The 22,874-nt window shown below is 40.3% G+C and overlaps 1 protein-coding gene across 2 annotated transcripts in view; it reads left to right on the top strand.

The window, feature by feature from the left end:
* LOC138964501 (FYVE, RhoGEF and PH domain-containing protein 4-like) overlaps window positions 1–17,484 on the top strand; it is a 75,869-nt gene extending 58,385 nt beyond the window's left edge. For both annotated transcript variants that reach the window (XM_070336475.1, XM_070336476.1), the window contains 9 exons: window positions 674–757; window positions 3,466–3,545; window positions 5,180–5,213; window positions 5,659–5,739; window positions 6,559–6,684; window positions 9,216–9,392; window positions 10,149–10,277; window positions 11,792–11,943; window positions 12,474–17,484. In XM_070336475.1, the coding sequence (XP_070192576.1) occupies window positions 674–757; window positions 3,466–3,545; window positions 5,180–5,213; window positions 5,659–5,739; window positions 6,559–6,684; window positions 9,216–9,392; window positions 10,149–10,277; window positions 11,792–11,943; window positions 12,474–12,744 (1,134 nt within the window). In that variant the 3' untranslated portion in view covers window positions 12,745–17,484. The remainder of the gene's footprint in view (window positions 1–673; window positions 758–3,465; window positions 3,546–5,179; window positions 5,214–5,658; window positions 5,740–6,558; window positions 6,685–9,215; window positions 9,393–10,148; window positions 10,278–11,791; window positions 11,944–12,473) is intronic.
* Window positions 17,485–22,874: the final 5,390 nt, after the last annotated feature.

Below are 22,874 nucleotides of genomic sequence, written 5' to 3'. Positions count from 1 at the left end.
CCAAAGTCACCGAGACAAACGTCATTATAGAAACAAAAATTGCGCTCGCTAATTACCCTCGATGAATCTTTAGAACTAACACGTCACACCACACTTTCAGAGTGACGTTTTTTTGCTTTGACGTAATAGATTGCACGAGGCTTTAGAAGAGATCGAGGTTCCAAAAAAAGCTGCCTCGACTGCAGGACATTTTCAGTAAAATACACGTAAGTACAGTATGTAGGATAAACAGAATACTACATGGCTTGCTGTTTCGTACCAGATTTACACTCGTTGCTTTTTCAAATAGTGAACAGCTCGCTTTCACTCGCAGTTCAATATTTAAAAAAACAACTCGTGTAAATCTTGTACGACACAGCAAGCCATGTAGTATTCTCTATTTATGACATGAGGGAATATTGAAATTGTTGAAATTGTTGCTTGTTGTCTTTCTAGGAGACACACAATGTTCAAGTAAAGTTGGGAAGAGTTATGATGCGGGAAGGTTGCTTAGAAGTCTGTTTTTGTTTTTTTCTGAAAAGAAAACCCCAGCATAGCTTAAATTTATCAACTGCCGTCGAATCACCTCTCCTCACTCTTATCCCAATCCCCCATAACCCTGAACCCTCCTCTGGCAGATAAGCGGTAGAAGTGCGGGCACATATTCACCTTGAGTCTTGATGATTTGTTGCAGTTTAACGACTTACTGCTGATCTGCGCAGAGCCGCTGATGGGAGCTTACAGAGCTCGTTCACAGCTTGATGTGGACGGAATGGAGGTATGTGAACACTCTGGAATGTCTGTTTGCCTGTCTGTCTGTTTGTATGCCTTTACCTGCATGTTTGTGTCTGTGTGTGTGTCTCTCTCTCTTCTTGTCCTCTGTCAATCTCAATTCATCTCTCTTTCCCTCTCTGTGCCTAATCTCTCTCTCTTCTTCTCTCTTTCTCTTTTTTTCTCTTTTCTACTCTCTTTCTCTCAACGCCCCTTCCCCCCCTCCCCACCCTGGTCTCTCCTTTGATCCTCTCTCTGTGATCTCCCTCCCCCGGCCCTTCTCTTTCTCTCACTCTAGCTCTCTCTCCCCCTCCCTTCCCCTCTCTCTTCTCTGCATGTGCCTGCCTGCATGTCTTCTTGATTCACGCCTAATAGTCACTTTTATCTTTGCGGATTATTTGACAGTTATTCGTTTGGAGAATAGGGGAGAATATCTTTTGTGTGTGTGTGTTAAAATACACCCTGTACTAATATATGTCACCTCTAAGGGTTAAGTCAAACTTGTGGGTCTGAAAGACCTAATGAGGTTTTCAAGTACATTTATTGTGTGTGCTTGAGATGACCTGGGGGAAGGGAGAGGGGGTGGGAGAATGCATGGGCCAGTGATAGTTTTTTGTTTGTTTGTTTGCTTAACGCCCAGCCGACCACGAAGGGCCATATCAGGGCGGTGCTGCTTTGACATATAACGTGCGCCACACACAAGACAGAAGTTGCAGCACAGGCTTCATGTCTCACCCAGTCACATTATTCTGACACCGGACCAACCAGTCCTAGCACTAACCCCATAATGCCAGACGCCAGGCGGAGCAGCCACTAGATTGCCAATTTTAAAGTCTTAGGTATGACCCGGCCGGGGTTCGAACCCACGACCTCCCGATCACGGGGCGGACGCCTTACCACTAGGCCAACCGTGCCGGTGCCAGTGATACAGCATGAACACATCAAGCTGGAAGGAAATGTGTATGTTTTAAAGAAGATGCCATCTGGGAAGTGATTTAATACAGAATGTGTGGGTGTTTTTTTTCAAATAGTGCTTGAGAGGACTGACATGTTCCCTGTACATGTACTAGTCTGTGTAATGAATAGCACTTGACACTGACAATTAGGAAGTACAAGGAAGATTATCTTTGTACATTTTATCGTAGTTTTGCTGTTGATGGTATAAGAGACTGGGTGGCCAAGTGGTAACGCACTTGCGCTCGGAAGCGAGAGGTTGCGAGTTCGACCCTGGGTCAGGGCGTTAGCAATTTTCTCCCCCCTTTCCTAACCTAGGTGGTGGGTTCAAGTGCTAGTCTTTCGGATGAGACGAAAAACCGAGGTCCCTTCGTGTACACTACATTGGGGTGTGCATGTTAAAGATCCCACGATTGACAAAAGGGTCTTTCCTGGCAAAATTGTATAGGCATAGATAAAAATGTCCACCAAAATACCCGTGTGACTTGGAATAATAGGCCGTGAAAAGTAGGATATGCGCCGAAATGGCTGCGATCTGCTGGCCGATGTGAATGCGTGATGTATTGTGTAAAAAAATTCCATCTCACACGGCATAAATAAATCCCTGAGCCTTGAATATGTGCGCAATATACATTGCATAAAATAAAAATAAAAAAAATAAAAATCCCTGCGCTTAGAACTGTACCCACGGAATACGCGCGATATAAGCCTCATATTGATTGATTGATTGATAACCAGGATGAAGTTTAAAACCATTTTAAGGATGTACAATTCAGTTTCCTTTCTAACACAGCAGGGCATGATGCACAGACATGCATACCCTGATACTCACACAGACAGACACAGACAGATATATACACACACAGACACACACACACACACACACACACACACACATGCACACACACACAAACACACACACACACACACACACACACATATATATATATATATATATATATATATTCACACACACACACACACATATATAAACACACACAGACACACACTGTGATGCACACACACACATACATGTTTACTTTCACACATGCATGGACAGACAGACACACACACACACACACACACACGTATTAACACACTTTTTTTTTTACAGCGACAGAATACCACTAGTGTTCTGGAGTACAGGATAATTTAGTGAGGAAACTTTTGCAGTGAACTGCCTACACAAAATCACTATTGCAGTTTATTTTGGTACAGCGAAAAGCCCCACAGACATGCCTCTTATCTTGCTATAGGGATGTCGTTTGGTGTTGGGTCGAGTCGCAGAATTTTTATTTTTTTTATGTGTTTAAAAATGTTGCATCATATTGGCAGAATTTTCTGAATTTTTCATGGGGGGGAGGGGGGGGGGATAAATGGATGTTACTGCCTAGCATCTCTCGTTTATCGCTGAAATTAAGTGACTTAAGAATTAAATTCGAGCAATGATCCCTGACGTACAAATCCAAAGATCCAACTTTTCTCAAAGACCTGATCCCTTCACAAATCTGATATTCTTAGTTCTCAGGTCTGAAAAAGGAGGGAGTAATAAAGGGAAGCTAAATTTACAGAGGAAATGAATTAAATCTAGAAAATCTAAGTCTTGAAAAAGGGAGGAGTCTTAAGAGTGGGGTTCCACTGTAGAAAATACAATTTCACTGACAGCACTTATACTTTTATCTGTTCTTCCAGGGCAAAGGTTTCCATATCATCTTGTATACATGCAGAACTACATTGTTTTCTTTTTCCTCACTGTTGCAGGTGAAACATGGAGACAACCTGGCGATTCCACATACATTCCTGGTGCACAGTAAACAGAAAGCAATCGAGTTGCTGGATGAGTAAGTGTACATTTCTGCGTAACATGACGCACCCCCCCCCCCCCCCCCCAAAAAAAAAAAAAAAGATTCAATTTAGAAAAATAACTTGTTTAGACTGAATAACGTATTAATCTGTGTCTTACGCTATTTAGTCACTATAATTCATCTGCTAAAAAAAAAGAGAAAGTTGGAACACTGTGTGCCAAGTAACATTAACCCTTTCGCTGCCAATCAAAACTTCCTGACTGCCAGGGAATATTGGAGTTCGGGGTGTAATAATTCACAAAAAATTCTAGCTCCAAACTGGCAGTAGGTAGAAAAGTAAAACCTATGTTATTTTTAAAAGAAATTCAACCAAGAATCTGTTTTTAGTATCTAATCATGGAAATAATGCACAAGTGCAGGACGGGTATACCCGTCCTAAGGCAGTCAAGGGGTTAAGGGAGTTTTATTTGATGAATGTGTTAGAGCAGTTAATGGATCAAGTTTTTCTTACATCTTGCCTATGTGCTTTTTACTGGATCCGCAATAGACGATTTTTGGAAATAACTGTCGGGTTTGTATGGATTGTGTAAGAGTGACTTTTTCTTGCAAAACCTCTGCCAAACATTTGGAGGGGCAAATTACTATCAATCAATCAATCAATGAGTCTTATATCGCGCATATTCCGTGGGTACAGTTCTAGGCGCTCTGCAGTGATGCCGTGTGAGATGAAATTTTATACGGCCAGTAGATTGCAGCCATTTCGGCGCATATTTACCTTTCACGGCCTATTATTCCAAGTCACACGGGTATAGGTAGACAATTATTAACTGTGCCTAAGCAATTTTGCCAGGAAAGACCCTTTTGTCAATCGTGGGATCTTTAACGTGCACACCCAATGTAGTGTACACGGGGGGAGGTTCGGACACTGAAGAGAGTCTGCACACAAAGTTGACTCTGTGAAATAAATTTCCGCCGAACCTGGGATCGAACTCACGCTGACAGCGGCCAACTGAATACAAATCCAGCGCGCTACCAACTGAGCTATATCCCCGCCCGCGAGGGGTGTGTGTGATACACATGGACCGGAGCACATGTTTTTAAGACTCCCGTCGCTAGTGATCGATTGGCCCCTACAATGTTTGACAGAGACAAAAGGTCACTCTCCCACAAAACAAACAAACCAGACGCAGCTGTTTTTGGAAATTCTTCTATTGGCTGTTTCTGTTCGTATGTGAGGTTTTTCCATGTCATTAGAAATTAATGAATCTATCCTGGTTGTGTAAATTTGTGTGTGGTCTGTGAAAGAATTGTTCACCTGCAATATGATATAACTAATATAAATGTGTAGATTTCTTAGTAATATTAATATGAGAAACAGACCTTAATGAATGAATGTGCTCCGATTCTTAATGCGTCAAATTGCATCATTTTGAATGTAAATTTAACAGTTTCTTCCGATTCCCTTAGAATTTCAGAGAGCTTTGCTTTTCTTTAATCGGGGAGCCCTGTTTCTGAAGCGCTACGTTAGTTTTTTTGTTTTTTGTTTTTTGTCTGAAGCGCCACATTCTTATGTAGACCTTGTTTTGATGGATGACAGTGAGAGTGTTTCTCATTCCTTTTCTGTTCGATCTTGATAATGTACATGTTAAACTTTGGGGTCTGTGTTGCAGGCAAACAAGTGGAAGTGACATTGGCTGGCATGATGTGAGTTTGAAAATAACTTAGATATAATTATGATTTGTCCTGATTGAGCAGTGATATTAGAATGTGCAGCAAACTTAATTTCCTGCTCTTGAATAATTTATGTTCCAAATTTTGTATCAATGAGTTGTCTTGCGGAAGTGCATGATTATATTTATAATTCTGCGTTCATGAGTATAGTGGTAAATATTTGTGTGGTAAATTAATGCATAGGACATGTGTAATGGAGTAAGCGGAACCAATCTCTTGGCACCTGAGAGAATAACAAGCATTGAAATGAAAGTCACTTGTTCATTTCAATGCTTGTTATTCTCTCAGGTGCCAGGAGATTGGTTCCGTATAACTCTCGCTTACTCCATTACACATGTCGTATGCATTTAGAGCGCTTACTTCCCTTTGGTTATTTGATATGGTAAATGTTTGCTAACTCGCTTCACCTGTGTTGCAGTTGCTGAAAAAGGTGATAGAAGATTACCGCATCAGAAAGGGCTCTCTGCGCCATGACCCTGCACTCAGTTCTCCAACTGAGGTCAGTTACCTTTCTGGATTAGGCAGAGGAGATAAAAAAAAAATGCAGGTTATGATAACCCAACTGACCTGTTTAATGCTGTGGAATCTTTAACTTTTTTCCAACTGTCAAGAAAAGAAAGAAATACCATCCCACCCCCTCTGCCCCCCCCCCCCCCTTCATCCTCCCCCCCCCCCCCCGAAAAGAAAAAAAGACCACAAAAAAAATGACCCACACAATTGCAGAATGATAAGTTTATTCACAAGGAAAATAATATACACGCAAGCACCAGACCAAGTGCGCACAGAAAAGATCCTGTAATTCTTATTAGAATTTGGTGAGTTATAGAAACACAAAAATACCTGGCATACTTCCCCCAAAACTGGGGTATGCTGCCTGAATGGCAGGGTAAAAATGGTCATACACGTAAAAATCCACTTGTGCAAAAACATGAGTGAACGTTATGGTTTCAGCCCATGAATGAAGAAGAAATATGTGACCCTCCACCATGGAATGAGTCGCATGTCACCTTTGCATGATTTTCATATTTTTACATATTCCTAAAGAGTTTGTTATGCTCTATCCAGTGGTGAAAACCGTTTTAGAAAAGAGCAAAAACTTTTCGAGTTACAAGTCTGTGATTAAGGTGACCCTCACACTGTTACCAGACACCTCCCAGGCTTATATTAAGCCTAGCGCAGAACCGCGCGAGGTGACATGCGACTCATTCCGTGGTGGAGGGTCACATATGAGAACAAAAATACCTGAACGTGATTCCTTTTTGTGCTGTAACCATTTTGAGCAAAACGCTCAACCTCTTTGACTGTGACCCTGTTACAGATGGAATGTGTCCCAGGAAAACAGGCACCGCGCTGGATACCAGACGATGCAGCCACAATGTGTATGGTCTGCCAGCTAGCGTTCAGCGCATTCCGTCGTCGCCACCACTGCAGAGCTTGTGGAAAGGTAAAAGAGCATGATAAATGCATGGGTGCAACTCTGCCGGCTACACGCCGGCAGCCGGTTTTTGGTTTCATCGGCTGCCGATGTTTTTGTTCCAGGAGAGGGTTTTTTTGCATTTTAAATACTAAAAAAGCTGGACCCCAACTTTTGCCGATTTTTGGAATTTTCCAGGTTGCACCCATGTAAATGTGCTTCTGTCAGTTGAGGTTTAGCTTGAGCCTGGACTGATGTGCAAGAGAAAGTTATCCACAGAGTGGGAGCCTGAGCCACGGGGTCTGATTTGTTGAAATCACAAACAAACCTAAATTTCAGCTATGTAAACTACAAAAAGTCCAAAACTCGACAGCACGCCTCATTCTGAAAGCACGAAAACGAGATCACGCAACACCACTTCTTCACACACTGCACTGGTTACCAATTCAAGCCCGCATTGACTACAAACTGTCCACCCTCTGCTTTAACTTCTTTTCTGGCTCGTCTCCTGCTTACTTCTCTGAACTCCTCACCGTCTATTCTCCAGCAAGACAACTCCGTGCCTCTTCTGACTGTCGCATCCTCACCATTCCACACACCAAAACCAAAACATACGGACAACGCACTTTTACTTTCTGCGCACCCACACAATGGAATTCTCTCCCCTTTCACATCCGCCACTCTCAGTCACCCCAAGCATTCAAACGAGCACTTAAAACGCACCTCTTCAAGAAATACAACCCCTGATTTTGTTTTCTCAGTCCATCAGTAGGCTACATGTAGTGTATTTGTTGTTTTAGTGATAATGTGATAATGTATATAAACATCTAGGGCTGTTTTCAGTATTGTTGATAACATGTTCTGTTTGATTAAGGGTATTCAGCTGGTATTTCCTTGTTTTCACTACCTATTTTATTCATGTTTTTATTACTTAGTTAGTGGAAGAATCTTTTGTAATGTATGTTTGATGGTGTATGCTTTTAATTAAGCGTTGCTGACTATGAATGTAGATGTAAATGCTTGTATAACTGTGTTTTAATTTTAAATGTGTCAAGCGCAAAGAGCATAATTGTAAAGTTATGATGTTGCGCTATATAAATGCTCATTTATTATTATTATTATTATATATAGCTATTCTGATGGACACGTGGGGGAATTCGGGGGCTGTGATTGGATGGTCTCTTCCGATCATCAAAGCATAATGCTACGGAAGTCGGCCATTTTTGCCAATATCCAAAAGCATATTGTCAATAACAAAGACGCATGGTTCCGGTTTACCCATCTGTACCACATGATGTTTCTCTGATCGACAACAGTACACTGACAACTTGAAATTCTTCTCGGGAATGTTTTTCAGCTTTACAAATGTCGATAGCATACCCTTTTCTGCTAACTTCCTGATGAAACAGGACTAAACCAATTATTTTCTGTCCCTAAACACCACAAAATGCCCAAAGTCGAAAGATGTAGTACAAACAGGGGAGTAAAACGGAACAGCCGTTTGTGTGTGCCTGTGTGAGCTGAGTTGCCGACTGACACAAACTTTCGCATTCGGCTTTTCTTATCTCGTAACTCCACACTAAATACCCCACTTCCCCTCTGAAGTATTGATGTACAACCCATGGCACTAACATTCATGTAGTCGTTTATAACTGAGGTTGAAAAATTCGCTTCATGACGAGACAAGTATAAATGCCATTCACCCAAACTGAAAACTTCGCTGCGTCTGCTCGCGTTGTACGGATTAGCTGTTCTCTTCTCCTCCCCTTGTTGCATCCTAGTTCTTCAGTTGTTTCTAGTTTTCCGTTGATGTTGTGTTTTTGTTTTTTTCATAAGTAGTCTTGTTCAAAATTAAAATAACTCAAACTTCTTTTTGTTGTATACGAATGAACTAATAAAAAGCTGTTTAACAGCTGTGTTGTCAAATCGAGTTTTTTTCCAAAGTCAGTGTGGCGCCTGCGCAAAACTAATGTGCATAAGAAACGGCGTCTGCTATCAAAACCTGAGATCAACGCATCGACGCAAAAACTGTCATTTTGTAAGTTTGGAACAACAAATCAAGGTCAGAACAGTTATATAATCGCTATTGGGTTTTCAGCGTAGCAATAGGGTCCGATATTTAGACTCGAACAAGTATAATGCGACTCGTCTTTGACTCGTCGGCATTATACTTGTCTCGTCTAAATATCGGACCCTATTGCTACGCTGAAAACACAATAGCTGTTAATGACCCCCTGGTTGGCGCCCACTCAGTTGGTAACTTTCTCTTGCACATCAGTCCTGGACTCTTGTAAAATTTGAATCTTAAAAGGGATTTTATGCAACAAATAATGCATATACTTACAATTTTGAGGGAGTAGTGGTGAATAATATCTTGAAACAGAACTAAATGTACACTTTAGTTGAATAATAAATCCGTTTACTCACTTGTTTTTGTATCGATTCTGGTCTGATCTCTGTGCATTATTACATGTTTTGGCCGAGTCCAGGTGAATCATTTGATTTCTAAAGGCACAAGAAAGAATGGCACGAAGATTACAAAAATATGTTTTTCTTTTCAGCTGATTTGCAAGAGCTGCAGTAAGAAGGCCCCCCTGGAGTACATGAACAACAAGATGGAGCGTGTGTGTGTGGCGTGCCATGACACCATCGTCTTCGGTGCTCAGAAATCTCCGCAGACGCCTGAGGGCAATGACACCTCCCCCACAAAGAACAAGGCAAAACCACGCATCTTGCAGGTTTGTGTTTTGTAGATTATTGATTTTTGGATGTAATGGTTCAAACTTTCACATTTAGGCACAGATATATATTCATGCACAAATGCACACACAAAAGCGCACACAATTACTCACACGCAGGCTCATTAATCACACGCACATACAAATACACAGATTAAGCAGATGCACACACACACACACACGCACATGCACACACACACACACACATACACACGCACACACACACACAAAATGCAGTCATACTTAATACAAATTAAGAATAATAAACACAGAAAGATGTTAAGCAGATTAAAGACTAGCACACATTGTTTAAAAATTGAAAGTGGAAGATATCAGAATATTCCTAAAGAAAATCGTCTTTGTATTGAATGCAATGTCATAGAAGATGAAATACATTTTCTGGATAAATGCAATAAATATGTTAAATTAAGGGATGAATTTAAAGAAGATGCTTCACATATCAATATGAAATATGCTAACAAAAATCCAAGTAACTTATTTTTTAGAAGACGAAGTTCAAGTTCGTCTTGGCAAATTTGTTACGGATTGTTTTAGCAATGCATTATTATTTGTTGTTTGTTGTGTCAATAACTTTACTGTTTCATGACAATAAACATTATTCTATTCTATTCTATTCACACACACACACACACACACACTATATTGCTTAATGTTCTGTCAACACAAGGTCACACAGCTGCATACAGAAGCCAGGGAACAAAGCTAACCCACCCTTTTCTCTTTGTATGATAACAGAAGAAAGCTGACGACCCAGGCCTGCTGGCAGGTTACCTGCTGATCAGCGAAGACACAGGCAGGACCTGGAATAAGCGCTGGTTTGCTCTGCACGAAGATTTCGTCATGTACTACTTCAAAGCCCGCCAGGTCAGTGGTTGATATGCTCTATATTTTTTCTTAGTTTTGTTTTCTTTTGTTGGTCAAATTCAGTGGTACAGTCGGAGCTGTCTACAACAACCATGCAAGGGAACGACCAAAGGTGGCCATTGTATACATGTGGTGGCTATAGAAAGATGACTTGTATATCATATATAAAAAGAAGTTGTAGTGGAGCCTTTGGGGTGCATAGTTGTTGTGGGCAGATGGTTGATGAGGGGAGGTGATCGCCTGGGCAGGGATGAATGTACCGGTGTCACAAACTGAAACCTCTGCTGAACAATCCTTCTCATTGCGGTCAATGCGCATGCGCCAATCTTGGACTTAAAAAATGCGACCCTTTGACTGAACGAACCATGGGTATGGGTTAGGGTTAGGGTTAGGGTAAGGGTAAGGGTTAGGGTTAGGTTGTTCACGACCTGATTAATCTCCCCATGTTAGCGCATGCGCATTGATCGCAATGAGAAGGATTGTTCAGGCAGAGGTTTCAGTTCGTGACACCGGCCTGCAATGAAAGAACACTTGTCAAATTAAGATTTTGTGCAGTGTATTTATCTTGTTAAATAAATTACAAGTGATTTCTGCTGTGAGCTGCATCAACATTAATCAACACGCAGTGGTTATAACCTTTGATGAGTGGACACCCTTGGGACCAACCAAAAGTAAGAGGAATCATTTTGTTAAATTGATAGACAAGGGGAGAAAACAAGTGTCTTTTTCTGGAATGGGTGTCTGATTGGAGGGGAAAGTCTTTGCAAATGGAGTTGCATAAACGTCAAATAGATTTAGTCTAGTTGTATGGTAGTTTCATGATACTGAATCGTATTTTTTCAAGAAATTTTGCATGAGAAGTGTAGTATTCAGACATGGGATTTTTATGAAAAGTTATGAGTTTTCATAAATCTTGAAAGCCCTGATCATGGACCCGTTTTGAGTCTGAAAAAGACGGGCGCAGTGGCATGTTGGTAAGACGTCGGCCTCCTAATCGGGAGGTTGTGAGTTCGAATCCCGGTCGCTGCCGCCTGGTGGGTTAAGAGTGGAGATTTTTCCGATCTTCCAGGTCAACTTATGTGCAGACCTGCTCGTGACTTAACCCCCTTCGTGCGCACACGCAAGCACAAGACCAAGTGCGCACGGAAAAGATCCTGTAATCCATGTCAGAGTTCGGTGGGTTATGGAAACACGAAAATACCCAGCATGCCTACTCAACGAAAGCGGAGTGAAGCTGACTATGCTCTCAGAGTATAGTGTGGGGAACCCAAATGGGCAAACGAGCTCACAGTCGTCACCAGACAATTCTGGAACGCTGAAGAAGAAGAAGAAGAAGAGTCTGAAAAAGCAGGGTCTTAAAAGTGCGAGGTTTTAAATTGGGGGTCTAAAAGGGGGGGTCTAAAAAGGGGGGTCTAAAAAGGGGGGTCCCACTGTATCACAGCATTGTTGAAATTCTTAATCGGCATTCATACTCTGACAAGTCATCATGTTCAATTTACCCTCCTTCTTTGCAGGATGTGAGTGCCTACAGTTCTCTGCCCTTGCCCGGCTACCAGGTGGAAATCGTGTCCGACTCTGACAAGCCTAACACATTTTGCGTTCATCATAGAAGCATCAACAAGAAGGGGATTCTGTTTCAGTCGGACAATGAGAAAATCCTTAAAAAGTAAGTATTTTTGAGGGAACTGCAGTATAAGCATTTTGCCAGACATTTGTGATCAGTCAGTTTAGAGTTGGTGTTGGTAATGTAGCTCCTGCCTTCTTCTGTTTGTTTTCATCTGTAATCTGCTGAATGGTGTGTGTGTGTGGGTGTGGGCCCGATATGTGTGTGAGTATGTCTTTGTGTGTGTGTGTGTGCACGCGCGTGCAAGAGGGCTAGTGAGAGAGAGAAAAATCGAAATAGACCGTGCAAGCATGGAAAGGGGAAAATGGACAGCAGCAGTGCACATAAGAACAGGTTGCTCCGTGTGTGTGTCTGTGTACAGTAAGCCTCATGTGCATGTCTATTCACGTAAATAAATGTGCACTGCATGACTATAGTTTTCATCTTCTTCTTCTACGTTTGATTTTCATGGCCGTCATATCCTCAGGTCGGTAGCTGCCATGAAGTCTGCAGTCTTCTTCAATTCGGCAGCAGGTTCTCAGAGCTTTGTGCATTGATCATATTAATTCACACAATAAATGTTGATGTTACAGATGGGTGAACATGTTGGGTAAGCTGGTGCTGGCGCAGCTCCCAGACGACTCCCAGCGCCTGTCTTCCCAGTCCAACTCCAGCGCCACCAGCAGCGGCAGCGACTCCACCACCAACAACAACAACAACAACACCAACACCAACAACAGCGACAAGCTGAGCCAGGCCGACAGTGGATGTCCGGCAGAGAGTGTGTGTGGTGACAGTGTCACTGAGTCTTCAACCCTGACTGCTGACGAGATCACTGACAGTGCTGTCAACGAGCGATTGTGACAGGCATTGTCACACGGTACTTGAACGGTGTTTCGGTTGGCTGAATCGAGAAGATTATTTATTCTGACATTTTGTGGTTTATATATCTGACAGCATCAGCGGAACTTGTGAATGGATTAGTATTTTGTGAGTGCAAGCACTGATTGATTCATGCACATGAGTGTAAAGAAATTGAAAGAAGAGGTGTTGGAACATGTGGACCAAAAATGATAAAAGTAAGACTGTACGTTGGATGCTGCTTCGACTGGATGAGAGTTTGAATCTGACAGCCCTGACACAATTTGAAAACTGACAATTTAAAAAACAGCATGTGTTGGCTGCATTTGACGCTACACGAACTGTATACTGTGTACTTCATAAGACAGTCAGATATCCTATGAAGACAGGGAAAAAGGACAGATTAATCATGACAGAAATCATGACTTTTAGAGATTGATGTGTCTCTTGCTCATTTTGCTGAAATGGAACTACAGCAAGCTACCTGCATTGCACTTGCTTAGCTGAAAGGACTGTAAAAGTCTGTAGAGTAAAAGTTGGCAGTCTCAGTGATAGTGAGGGATTAATCCTCTGATGTGACACTTTCTTGCTCACTTTGGAACTGGCAAGCTACCTGTATTGCATACGTAGCTGAAAGAACTGTAAAAGTCTGCAGAATAAAAGTTGGCAATCTCAGTGATAGTGAGGGATTCCTCAGATACATAATGTACACACGGTACACTTCTGAGTGTGAGATCTATACCACTGCAGTATTGGGGGCTCAATTACCCTGCTTGGAAGTTTACTGGCTGTTACACCTTGCAGCTACTGTTGAATGGAGTTAGCTTTGTGAAAAATGCATTGTCAAATGATTTTAGATTTATGACTCATCAGAGAGTGGATGAGACTCGTGACTAATGCTGAAATAATTTGTGGTTTGAGTGTTAATTATGACATAGTGTAGTGCACACTCTTAGTTGAAGACAGCTGAAAGTATGTTAGTAAAATTGCTCATATTGAGGAATGTGCCACACTTATTCCGACATTAACAGGTATTTTGAGACTCAAGGTGTTTACATTTGGTGCTTTAAAATTTGCTGTTTGTGTCGTTAGTCACAGTGTTTATGTTGCGTGTCTTAAGTTAATTAAGAAATGAATTGCATGACATGTCACCATCGTAATATCGCATTGTATCATCTATATAACTGAGATTAATGTGCTAGCTTATTATAACACACATGCATAATTAAGGCTGGGAGAGAAACATCTTCATTGTCAGTCACTGCTAGATTGCACACAATTTTTGTCAGTTTAATATGGTCCGAATCATTTGAGCTAATGATAATGTTTGATATACATTTAAATTGTGGCATGGTATAGGTCACTGAAAAAAACTCAATCACACAATACTTTTGGACCACAAGGTATTGAGAGGCTGAATATGTGTCCTGTATATATATAAAAAAAAAAAGCTGAAGCTTTATGTGCATGCAATTAGCAAGATATTTAAGCTGAACATTTAGAAAAATATTGCAACGGGGAAGCTGGTGTATGTGCTTAATTCACGATATTAGACAAACCTAAAACTATTTATACGTATCTGCAGCTGTCATATATATCTATATGATCTAACAGTCTTAGAAACATACTGAAATGACAACACCGTTTGGGTCTGTTCATTGAGTCAACATAACTGTGTCCTAATGTGTTACAAAACGTAGTATAGAATGTATTCTTAACTAAGGAAAATGTCAAATTTTAGGGAGTGTTGCAATAGAACCTTGTACAATAAATGTAGTACCTCGAGGTACAGTGATACCTGTTATGAAAGGGGACTCCTTTGGGACCAATCATAAGTGTCCCTACATTGCAAATGTCCAATAAAGTAAATAGACAACGGACAACAGAAAGTTTCCTCTCGTGAGAGGTGTTGCATCGCAGCTACCACTCTATATTTATGCTGTTTTGGATATTGAGTGTATTTAGGCATCTGGCGTATATATTTATGTCTACTCACACATTTTCTGAATCAAATTAAGAGCTCATTTTTGTGTGTGAATTGGAGGATAAATGTTTGTTTTCAAAGATCATGCAGATTTTTCTTCTGCGACCACAGTAATTATAAATTTGCATGACATGTACTTCGTGAACACAAACATGAAAACAGACAAGTGTATATAAGATCATTTGTAAAGGAAGTTGATTTACAAAAATTCTGTTGTTGGCATTGAGAAACTAGACAACATACTGCCTGTTGACAGATCATTTCCTGATAGTTCACTGTTTTATACATATACATAGTTGTAACCCGACAAGTGAGATCTTTGTTATGTTTTATTTGTTATTTGTAAATTGACTCATGCATAACAGTTAAGTATTATTTTTTTTAAATGTGATGACGAGAGCTATGTGTACAGCTAGATTTGACCTGAAACACAAACAGCGGTTAGTGCTTTTGTGAACAAACAATTAACAAGTGGCTCTATCCCATCTTCCCCCCCCTTTCCCCGTCGCGATAAAACCTTCGTGGTTGAAAACGACGTTAAACACCAAATAAACACAAACAGCTGAACAGTCTTGTGTGCTAGTTTGCTTGTAATTTATTGCTCACATGTTCAGCTGATATTGTTGACATTATTTTGTTGGCAATTGCCTGATGTTTCAAGCAAGTCGAGTTTGAATAGCATAACATTATGATAATGTATTGTTTAAGTTTAAGGTGTATCATTAGCAGTGTCACAAGGAAGAGTTTAATGCTAGTTTAGATGATAGTTTGCTCACACATTTTGCTCCAGTTTCTGGATTGTACAGGGTGACCCAAAACAAAATGCAACCCTCAAAAATGTTTATAACTTCTACATCGGATGACCGAATCACTTTATATTTGGGGGATATAAACTTCAGCCTATGCATGACCCTTCCACAGAGTGGCATTTTTGCAGATCCAATGGTCTGACTTTCATGCAATTTCACCAAAAGTTTCCAAATTAGGCGATCGACTCAACAGAATGAGGTTTGACATTGAGTGGTAGCCAAACTAACTTGATTTAAACCCTCCAAACTTTACCTTTTGGATCATCTGAATGTCTGAGTATACACAAACACCCCCTTCACCCCCTACATCATCGGTGACATAAAGAAAGCAGTTACAGCTAGGTTCAGGGCAATCCATAGTCAGGAAAGCGTTTGTGTGACAATTTCGGAGCTGTGTTTAGGAACACATTTTGGAGACATTAGGTAAATGTCGGCCAATATTTTTCTACAGACGCGAAACTGAGTAGAATGGTCATGGACGAACTGAAGTTCATGCACAACAACTATGAACATCTTTGGTAAACTCAAATTACTGAAAAAATTAACCCCTTTGTTGTAAAGTTACACTTGCGCAATGTCGTGAAAAATTCATCAATGACATGAACGCATTCATCCATGGGAAATGCCCTGATCCTGCCTGTAATTGCTGTATTCAAGTCACTGACTGTCTAATGTTGATTAAGGTATACTCAGACCTGTTTACCAGTACGATTTGGGCGTATTTTGTACGCCAAATTATTATCGATACGCAAATACGCGACACACGCACAAAATACGCATAAGAAAAAGTCTAGAATACGTTTTCCGGTGTTGGTGTGCTGATTACGGGATGGTACAACTGATACCGGTTTCGGTCGAAGGGAGATAACCATGACAGCGAGTCTTCAGCTGTGGAAACCTTGTTCAGTTGTTGGCACGTGCGATCGTCTGGACAATCGTGGCAAAATGAAGCGGTAAAATGTGCCAGTTTCGGATGACTGTACCAAGTCTAAACAGCAGAAGCAGCAGATTTTCTTGGAGAAATATAAGAAAGAGCCAGGAATTGTGGAGTCTACTATGGGAAAAAGTCATGCACACTGCAAGTATTGTAAATCAGATTTCTCCGTTGCCCATGCTGGGAAATATGACATCGAACGACACTGCAGTTCCAAAACTCACCTGGACAAGGTTGCTGCAAAGAAATCCGCTGAAAGCTGCCAAGGAATTATGAAGTTCATTACCGTAAAGCAAATCCTGCCAGAAGAAAAGGCTGTAGTCCGTGCTGAAGCAATGTTTTCTGAGATGATTGTAAAAATGAACTTGCCACTGTCAACCGCAGATGTTATTTCACGAACTTCATCTTTTCATTATCTATCTGTTTGGAAGACACTGGTTATAATGCTATAAACTGACAGGTAAATACAATTGTTTTATCCCTGTTGTATTGGAAGGAGTTAAATTCTGAAGGTGTTCACAAGACATGCTATTCTTTCACAAACACGTTTGCACCCAGGCGTACATTTTCCCTAACCCATATGGCTTTGCTTGCAAAGTACACCAACTTTTTGAAAAATACACTCAACTTTTTGGGAAAGTACTCTTACCTCGGGTTTAGGGTAAACAGGTCTGTATACTATGTCATTCGAATTACCCCAAAGGTAACAATCTGGAGGGCTTGAATCGGGTAAGTTTGGCTACCGCTCAATTTCAAACCGTGTACTGTTGAGTCGATCACCGAATTTAGCAACTTTTTTTTAAATAGCACAAAAGTCAGACCATTTGATTTATATAACTGTTTTGTGGAAGGGTCATGTGGCTGAAATGTGTGTCCCCCAAATATGAAGTGATTCGGTTCAAAGATGTAGAAGTTATAAACATTTTGATGGGTTGCACTTTTTGGGGGTCAGCTTGTACATATTTCATGCCGCAAGTTGTTACATTTTAATTTGTTATACATTTTGTCATGTTGTTCTTAAAACAAAATTACACTGTAAAGTTTCATTTAGGTGATATACCTGCATAGTTTGCAACTGAGGCATGAAGACATAAAAGGCATAATTGCTTGATACATTAGTAATAGACTGTTTTTCAGACTGATGTTAGAATTTTAGTCCTAAATGATGCCCTTTTGTATGAGAGATAGCTTATGTGAGCTTTTCTGTACATGCGTTGTTGTTTCTATATACCTGTACATATAACATCTGCAAGAAAAATGTGCAATCTTTGTTTGTTTTGTAAATTGTTCAGTGTTAAGTTGGCATTATTGGCGGGGATATAGCTCAGTTGGTAGCGCGCTGGATTTGTATTCAGTTGGCCGCTGTCAGCGTGAGTTCGATCCCAGGTTCGGCGGAAATTTATTTCACAGAGTCAACTTTGTGTGCAGACTCTCTTCGGTGTCCGAACCTCCCCCCCGTGTACACTACATTGGGTGTGCACGTTAAAGATCCCACGATTGACAAAAGGGTCTTTCCTGGCAAAATTGCTTAGGCACAGTTAATAATTGTCTACCTATACCCGTGTGACTTGGAATAATAGGCCGTGAAAGGTAAACATGCGCCGAAATGGCTGCAATCTACTGGCCGTATAAAATTTCATCTCACACGGCATCACTGCAGAGCGCCTAGAACTGTACCCACGGAATATGCGCGATATAAGACTCATTGATTGATTGATTGATTGATTATTCACCCTGAAGCAAATATACAACAAATTATGTTTGTGTGTGCTCACATGCTTTCTATAGCACAGCTTGTTGGTAAAAGTGTGCATTGCAGAGCTTGCCTGAGATATGTTGTTTTGGTCTTGCATTGTTGTTTGTGTCTCACAGTGTTTGTTTTACTTGAACATTCCACAAAATACTGTTTGATCCATGAAGACATTTATTTAATGAGACTAATTAACACAGTACATTGTACATTCAAAAAGAGAGTTTTATCATTTTTTAAGTTATATATTTTTGTGCAGCTGAGACTAATGACTATGTAACAACTTATCGAAACTATGCCATGCATACTCATATCACCTTGAAACATTCTACCATGTCCTGTTTTATGCATGCGTATGAAGAACACAGGTGCATACACATACATACACTCACACATGTGCATGCACACACACACACACACACACACACACACACACACACACACACACACACACACACACACACACACACACAGAGTCACACACACACACACACACACACACACACACACACACACACACACACACGCACGTCTCAGTCTCAGAAACATTTGCAGAAAGTGAATCCTATTATATTTGAATGAGTTTGTAAATGCGTTGTATGGTAAAACCAAGGGTTCTTGAAGTATAAGAGGCACAACTCGGCCTCCAGAAAAGTTAAGTGGGTTTTGTAGGAAACTGCTGAAATAACTACATTAGCATTATTATCTTTAGAACAGTGTTCATAGTGGTAGATTTTGTTTACATGAACAAAACAAGATTGCATGAGCTGTCTTTGGTATTTAATTTTTTTTAATACTGCACCAATCTCTCAGGGTTATATATTTCATGGCAACATAAATCAAACTTTTGTAGCATTTGCAAGTATTGACAGGTGCATCAATTGAGCTGATCGTGAAGCCAGAAAGAGAATTTTAGCTGCATGCATGGTCACAAGCTAGCATCAAAGGTTATATTGAGTTTGGTAATTTACTCATGACTGTCTTGTAGAATAGTGTCAACTTGCAGTTTGTAGTACTATAGTAGATCACAGGTAGTATTAGTGATTAGAATTGTCTTTTTGGGGGGAAGATAAACATATTCTCTTCTTGGAGCTAGGACTGTATGTACAAGAAACATTTTATTGGGAGGAGTATATAACTGATAACTGTTCTGCATGGTTGGAAAGGAGTGCATCAAGATCTACAAAAGTTTTAAAGGAGAAGCATTTACAAAACAGAAAGAAAAGATAACAGAGAGAAGAAATGTAGAAACAGAAATTTTTGTATCTTTAAGGGGAGGTGGGCCAGTGCACTACCTTTTTTTTTATTTTGAATGTTTTATTGTGTCTAAATGTTATTTTATGAAAGAAATGAACAAATGATGACAAACAATAGTCATGTTTTGTATTTTCGGTTGCTGGTTTTTGTTTTACGCGACAAAAACAGTCAAAATACAGACAAAAGTGGAGTACAGGAGATACACGGATTTTCATCAGATGTGATTGTCACACTTCTAATTATTGTTTTATTTTATCCTTCTGGGTATGCTCTAGGGGATTACGAAGCAGATCTTGTTTATTATATTTATATTTGGAGTTAGGAACACTTCTTTGTTACAACTGTCAAACTTTAGGGTAACGCTTGCGAAATTATTTTTTGAAATAATCTGGATATGACTATAATAAAATTTCAGCAAAATCCCTTCGTAATCCCCTAGAATGTTATATTCTGCACAAACTACAAAAGAAAATATTGCTCTAGCTAAATTACAGCCAGAGAAATCGCGTAACTCAAGACGTAACCGTAGGCAAAATGGCTGAACTGAGAAAAACGACATTGAAGATTGAACACCACAGAAACACTATTGAAACAGACATACAAGGACAAAACTGTGTTATGAATGAACAGCTTAGTTTATTTGAATTGCAAACTACTTAGCCTTTAGCACGCCAGCAGCGAATTTATGCGTCCATCCCTTCTTTCCCTCTGTCAACCAGCATGGGGATACTGCCCCAGCGCTAAACGTGTATCAATGACCCGATTCTCGTTTGTATTTGCATGCGAATAACGGTATTTTTAACGGTAACTTACTTGAGCCAGAACGAGGCTTCTTTCCTTCCGTTATCTCGTCGTGTCTTTTATGCGCTGAATTTGTTGGTCGAAGTTTTCTGCTTTTGTTTTTACATCGATACAGTACTTCAGTGCTTCGACAAGCAAGATGGAGGATGATGAGTTTGAAACTTTTGTTTGAGTTTGTTTTTTGACAACAAATCGTACGTGGAATCTGAACGATTTACTGAGGAAGCTCTTCGCAATGAACTGTGTATCGCGGTGAAGAAAATGACACAGTGACAGTGACGGAATTTACGAAAGTGCAGATTGATACAAACAGTAGCTGATCCAGTTTCGTTCGTGAAATGGCAGACCCAGCAAACATTACCGATAATCTGACTGATGTTGGATACTTTCTCCTGTTTTTGTTTTTTTGCGTAGCAAATGCTCGACTTGCTTGTCGAGGAGATACTGCTCAGAAACTGACTCAAATTCAGCGCAAAGCAAGCCAGTTGCAAGACGTAAAAAGTCTGCGCCATGCATGGCGTGTTCGGAAATGGCGACCTGTGGATCTGCGTGGAGATCAAAGCTTTCCTCTGTATCGGAAACACCGGCAGAATCCAAACTTTGGCCTAGTACCAGCGGAAATACTTGTTGTTGCTAACCGAACTAATAAAGACATTGTCCTCTTTCTTATTTCGAACCATTGTTATCGTATCAAAGGTTGTTTCTCAAAGAAAAATTCGCTTTCGGTTGTCACCGATCGTTTGATGTGTAACCAGGATGTTGTAAAACCGAGTGAACTTCGGGTGTTCCCGTCATGGCCGAGAGTCTCTTCGGTAGTTTCCGTATGCAAAATTCGTAAGCTGAGCATGCGCACTCACAAAGTAAACTGGTTCCCGATTTTGGTTTATGAAACGAACCAATGGATGTCGAGTACCTTCCAAATAAGGACATTTCCGTTCGATTCCGTTCGATTACGATTGCTGCTTTTGCAACGGACTAGTGGCTGAGTGAATGGAACATTCATCAAAACACTGATGTCATGTTATAGGTCAGGAGCTGCTGCGCAGTTTCGTATGTCGTGAATGCACTGTTTTGCTGAGGACAAAGCCGTAACTAGCCTTTGAAATGAGACATTTTTTGGCGGGGGAATATCGACTACAGAAGACAATCAATGCCACACATGTTCACATTTTGTCTTTATTGACAGATAAATAGGACACTTTTGACAAAAACACTGACACACATGGATGATAGGTATGTTATGGAAACATAATCTGCTAAAATACCCAAAACAGTGTTTTGAACGATTTGGTCAATTTTGCACTGGCCCACCTGCCCTTAAAGCCAAATATCTCTTTAAAAAAAAAAAGCAAAAAGCAAACACAGATGTCCTCATATTCACAGACTTTTGGGTGAGCTGCAATTTTTCTTTGTTTCATACTTCAAATAGGGTTTTTGGGATGTGGAAATTAATACACTAGTGACTATATACAGGGTGACCCAAAAAAAAAGAGTACCCAAACAAAACGTCATAAATTGAACAAAAATAAAGCAATCTTCATAAAATTTATTTACACACACAAGTAGCCTCCGCATGATTTGCACAGAAAATTTTAGCGTTCTAGCTTGTCTTTCAGGAAAGTTATGCTCATTCTACAGAACATGCTCCAAACGCCGCTGCAGGCAAACTTGAACTCGCCGCGCAAAGTTATCAATCACCCGCACACACTCCTGTTGCGAGATTCCGCGAATGGTTGAATTGTGATGGCTCTCTTGAGTTCTGTGATTGTCTGTGGGTTGTTCCTGTAGATGTTGTCTTTCAGGAACCCCCAAAGATAGAAATCGCGCTGACCGAAGTGTCTCTGGAACTGTACTTGCACATCTCTGTATGATTTTGTGCGAAAATAGGTCTCTATGCAAAACGTCCGTTGATCATTAGTATAGTTCATTGTGAGAACAGCTTTTATTTCATCCAACCATGCAGTGGATTAGCTTGACTCACCTCAAAAAGAAAGAAAAAAAAGTTAAAATTGACAAAGTTATTCAATTTTGTTTGGGTACTCTTTTTTTTGGGTCACCCTGTATATAGACATTTTGGTATACCAGACGTGTGCTAGTGATTTTCAAAAGTTCTTTGCTTGTTGGACAAGTGGATTTTTTTTTCCTTCTGCACCCCTAGGTTTATTCCAATCATGGCTGTCATAGAATTAAGTCTTTGAAATAGCATGTCTTGTGTGTTTGACCTTGAGATGTTAATAAAACACTGTTAACTGGCATCACTGTTGATGATAATAATAATTAGCACTTTCAGTCTTTTCCCCCAGGAGGTGACTCGAGTCTTCAAAGTGTCTCTGTGCAATGATTTGTGAAAGTTTTGTGTGTTTATCAGTTTTGTGGTTAGGTCTGTTAGTGTGATGTGTTAACACTGATGCTGGTCTTTTGTAAAACTGACTGATTTATAACATAATAAACATGACTGAAAATAATTGTGTGTGCAGATTTTATGTGTATGTGTGTTTATGTGAAGAGATACCAACAGTGTAGCATAGTTATGTAGATATACCTGCTCTGATTTTGTTAGTCTCACTTATATTTAAGTTTTCTTTTTTGATTTCTGGT

This window comes from Littorina saxatilis, linkage group LG4 (genome assembly GCF_037325665.1).
Source record: "Littorina saxatilis isolate snail1 linkage group LG4, US_GU_Lsax_2.0, whole genome shotgun sequence".
NCBI classification, from domain to species: Eukaryota; Metazoa; Mollusca; class Gastropoda; order Littorinimorpha; family Littorinidae; genus Littorina; species Littorina saxatilis.
Note: the sequence above shows the minus strand (reverse complement) of the source record. Positions and strands in the feature narration are given on the sequence as shown.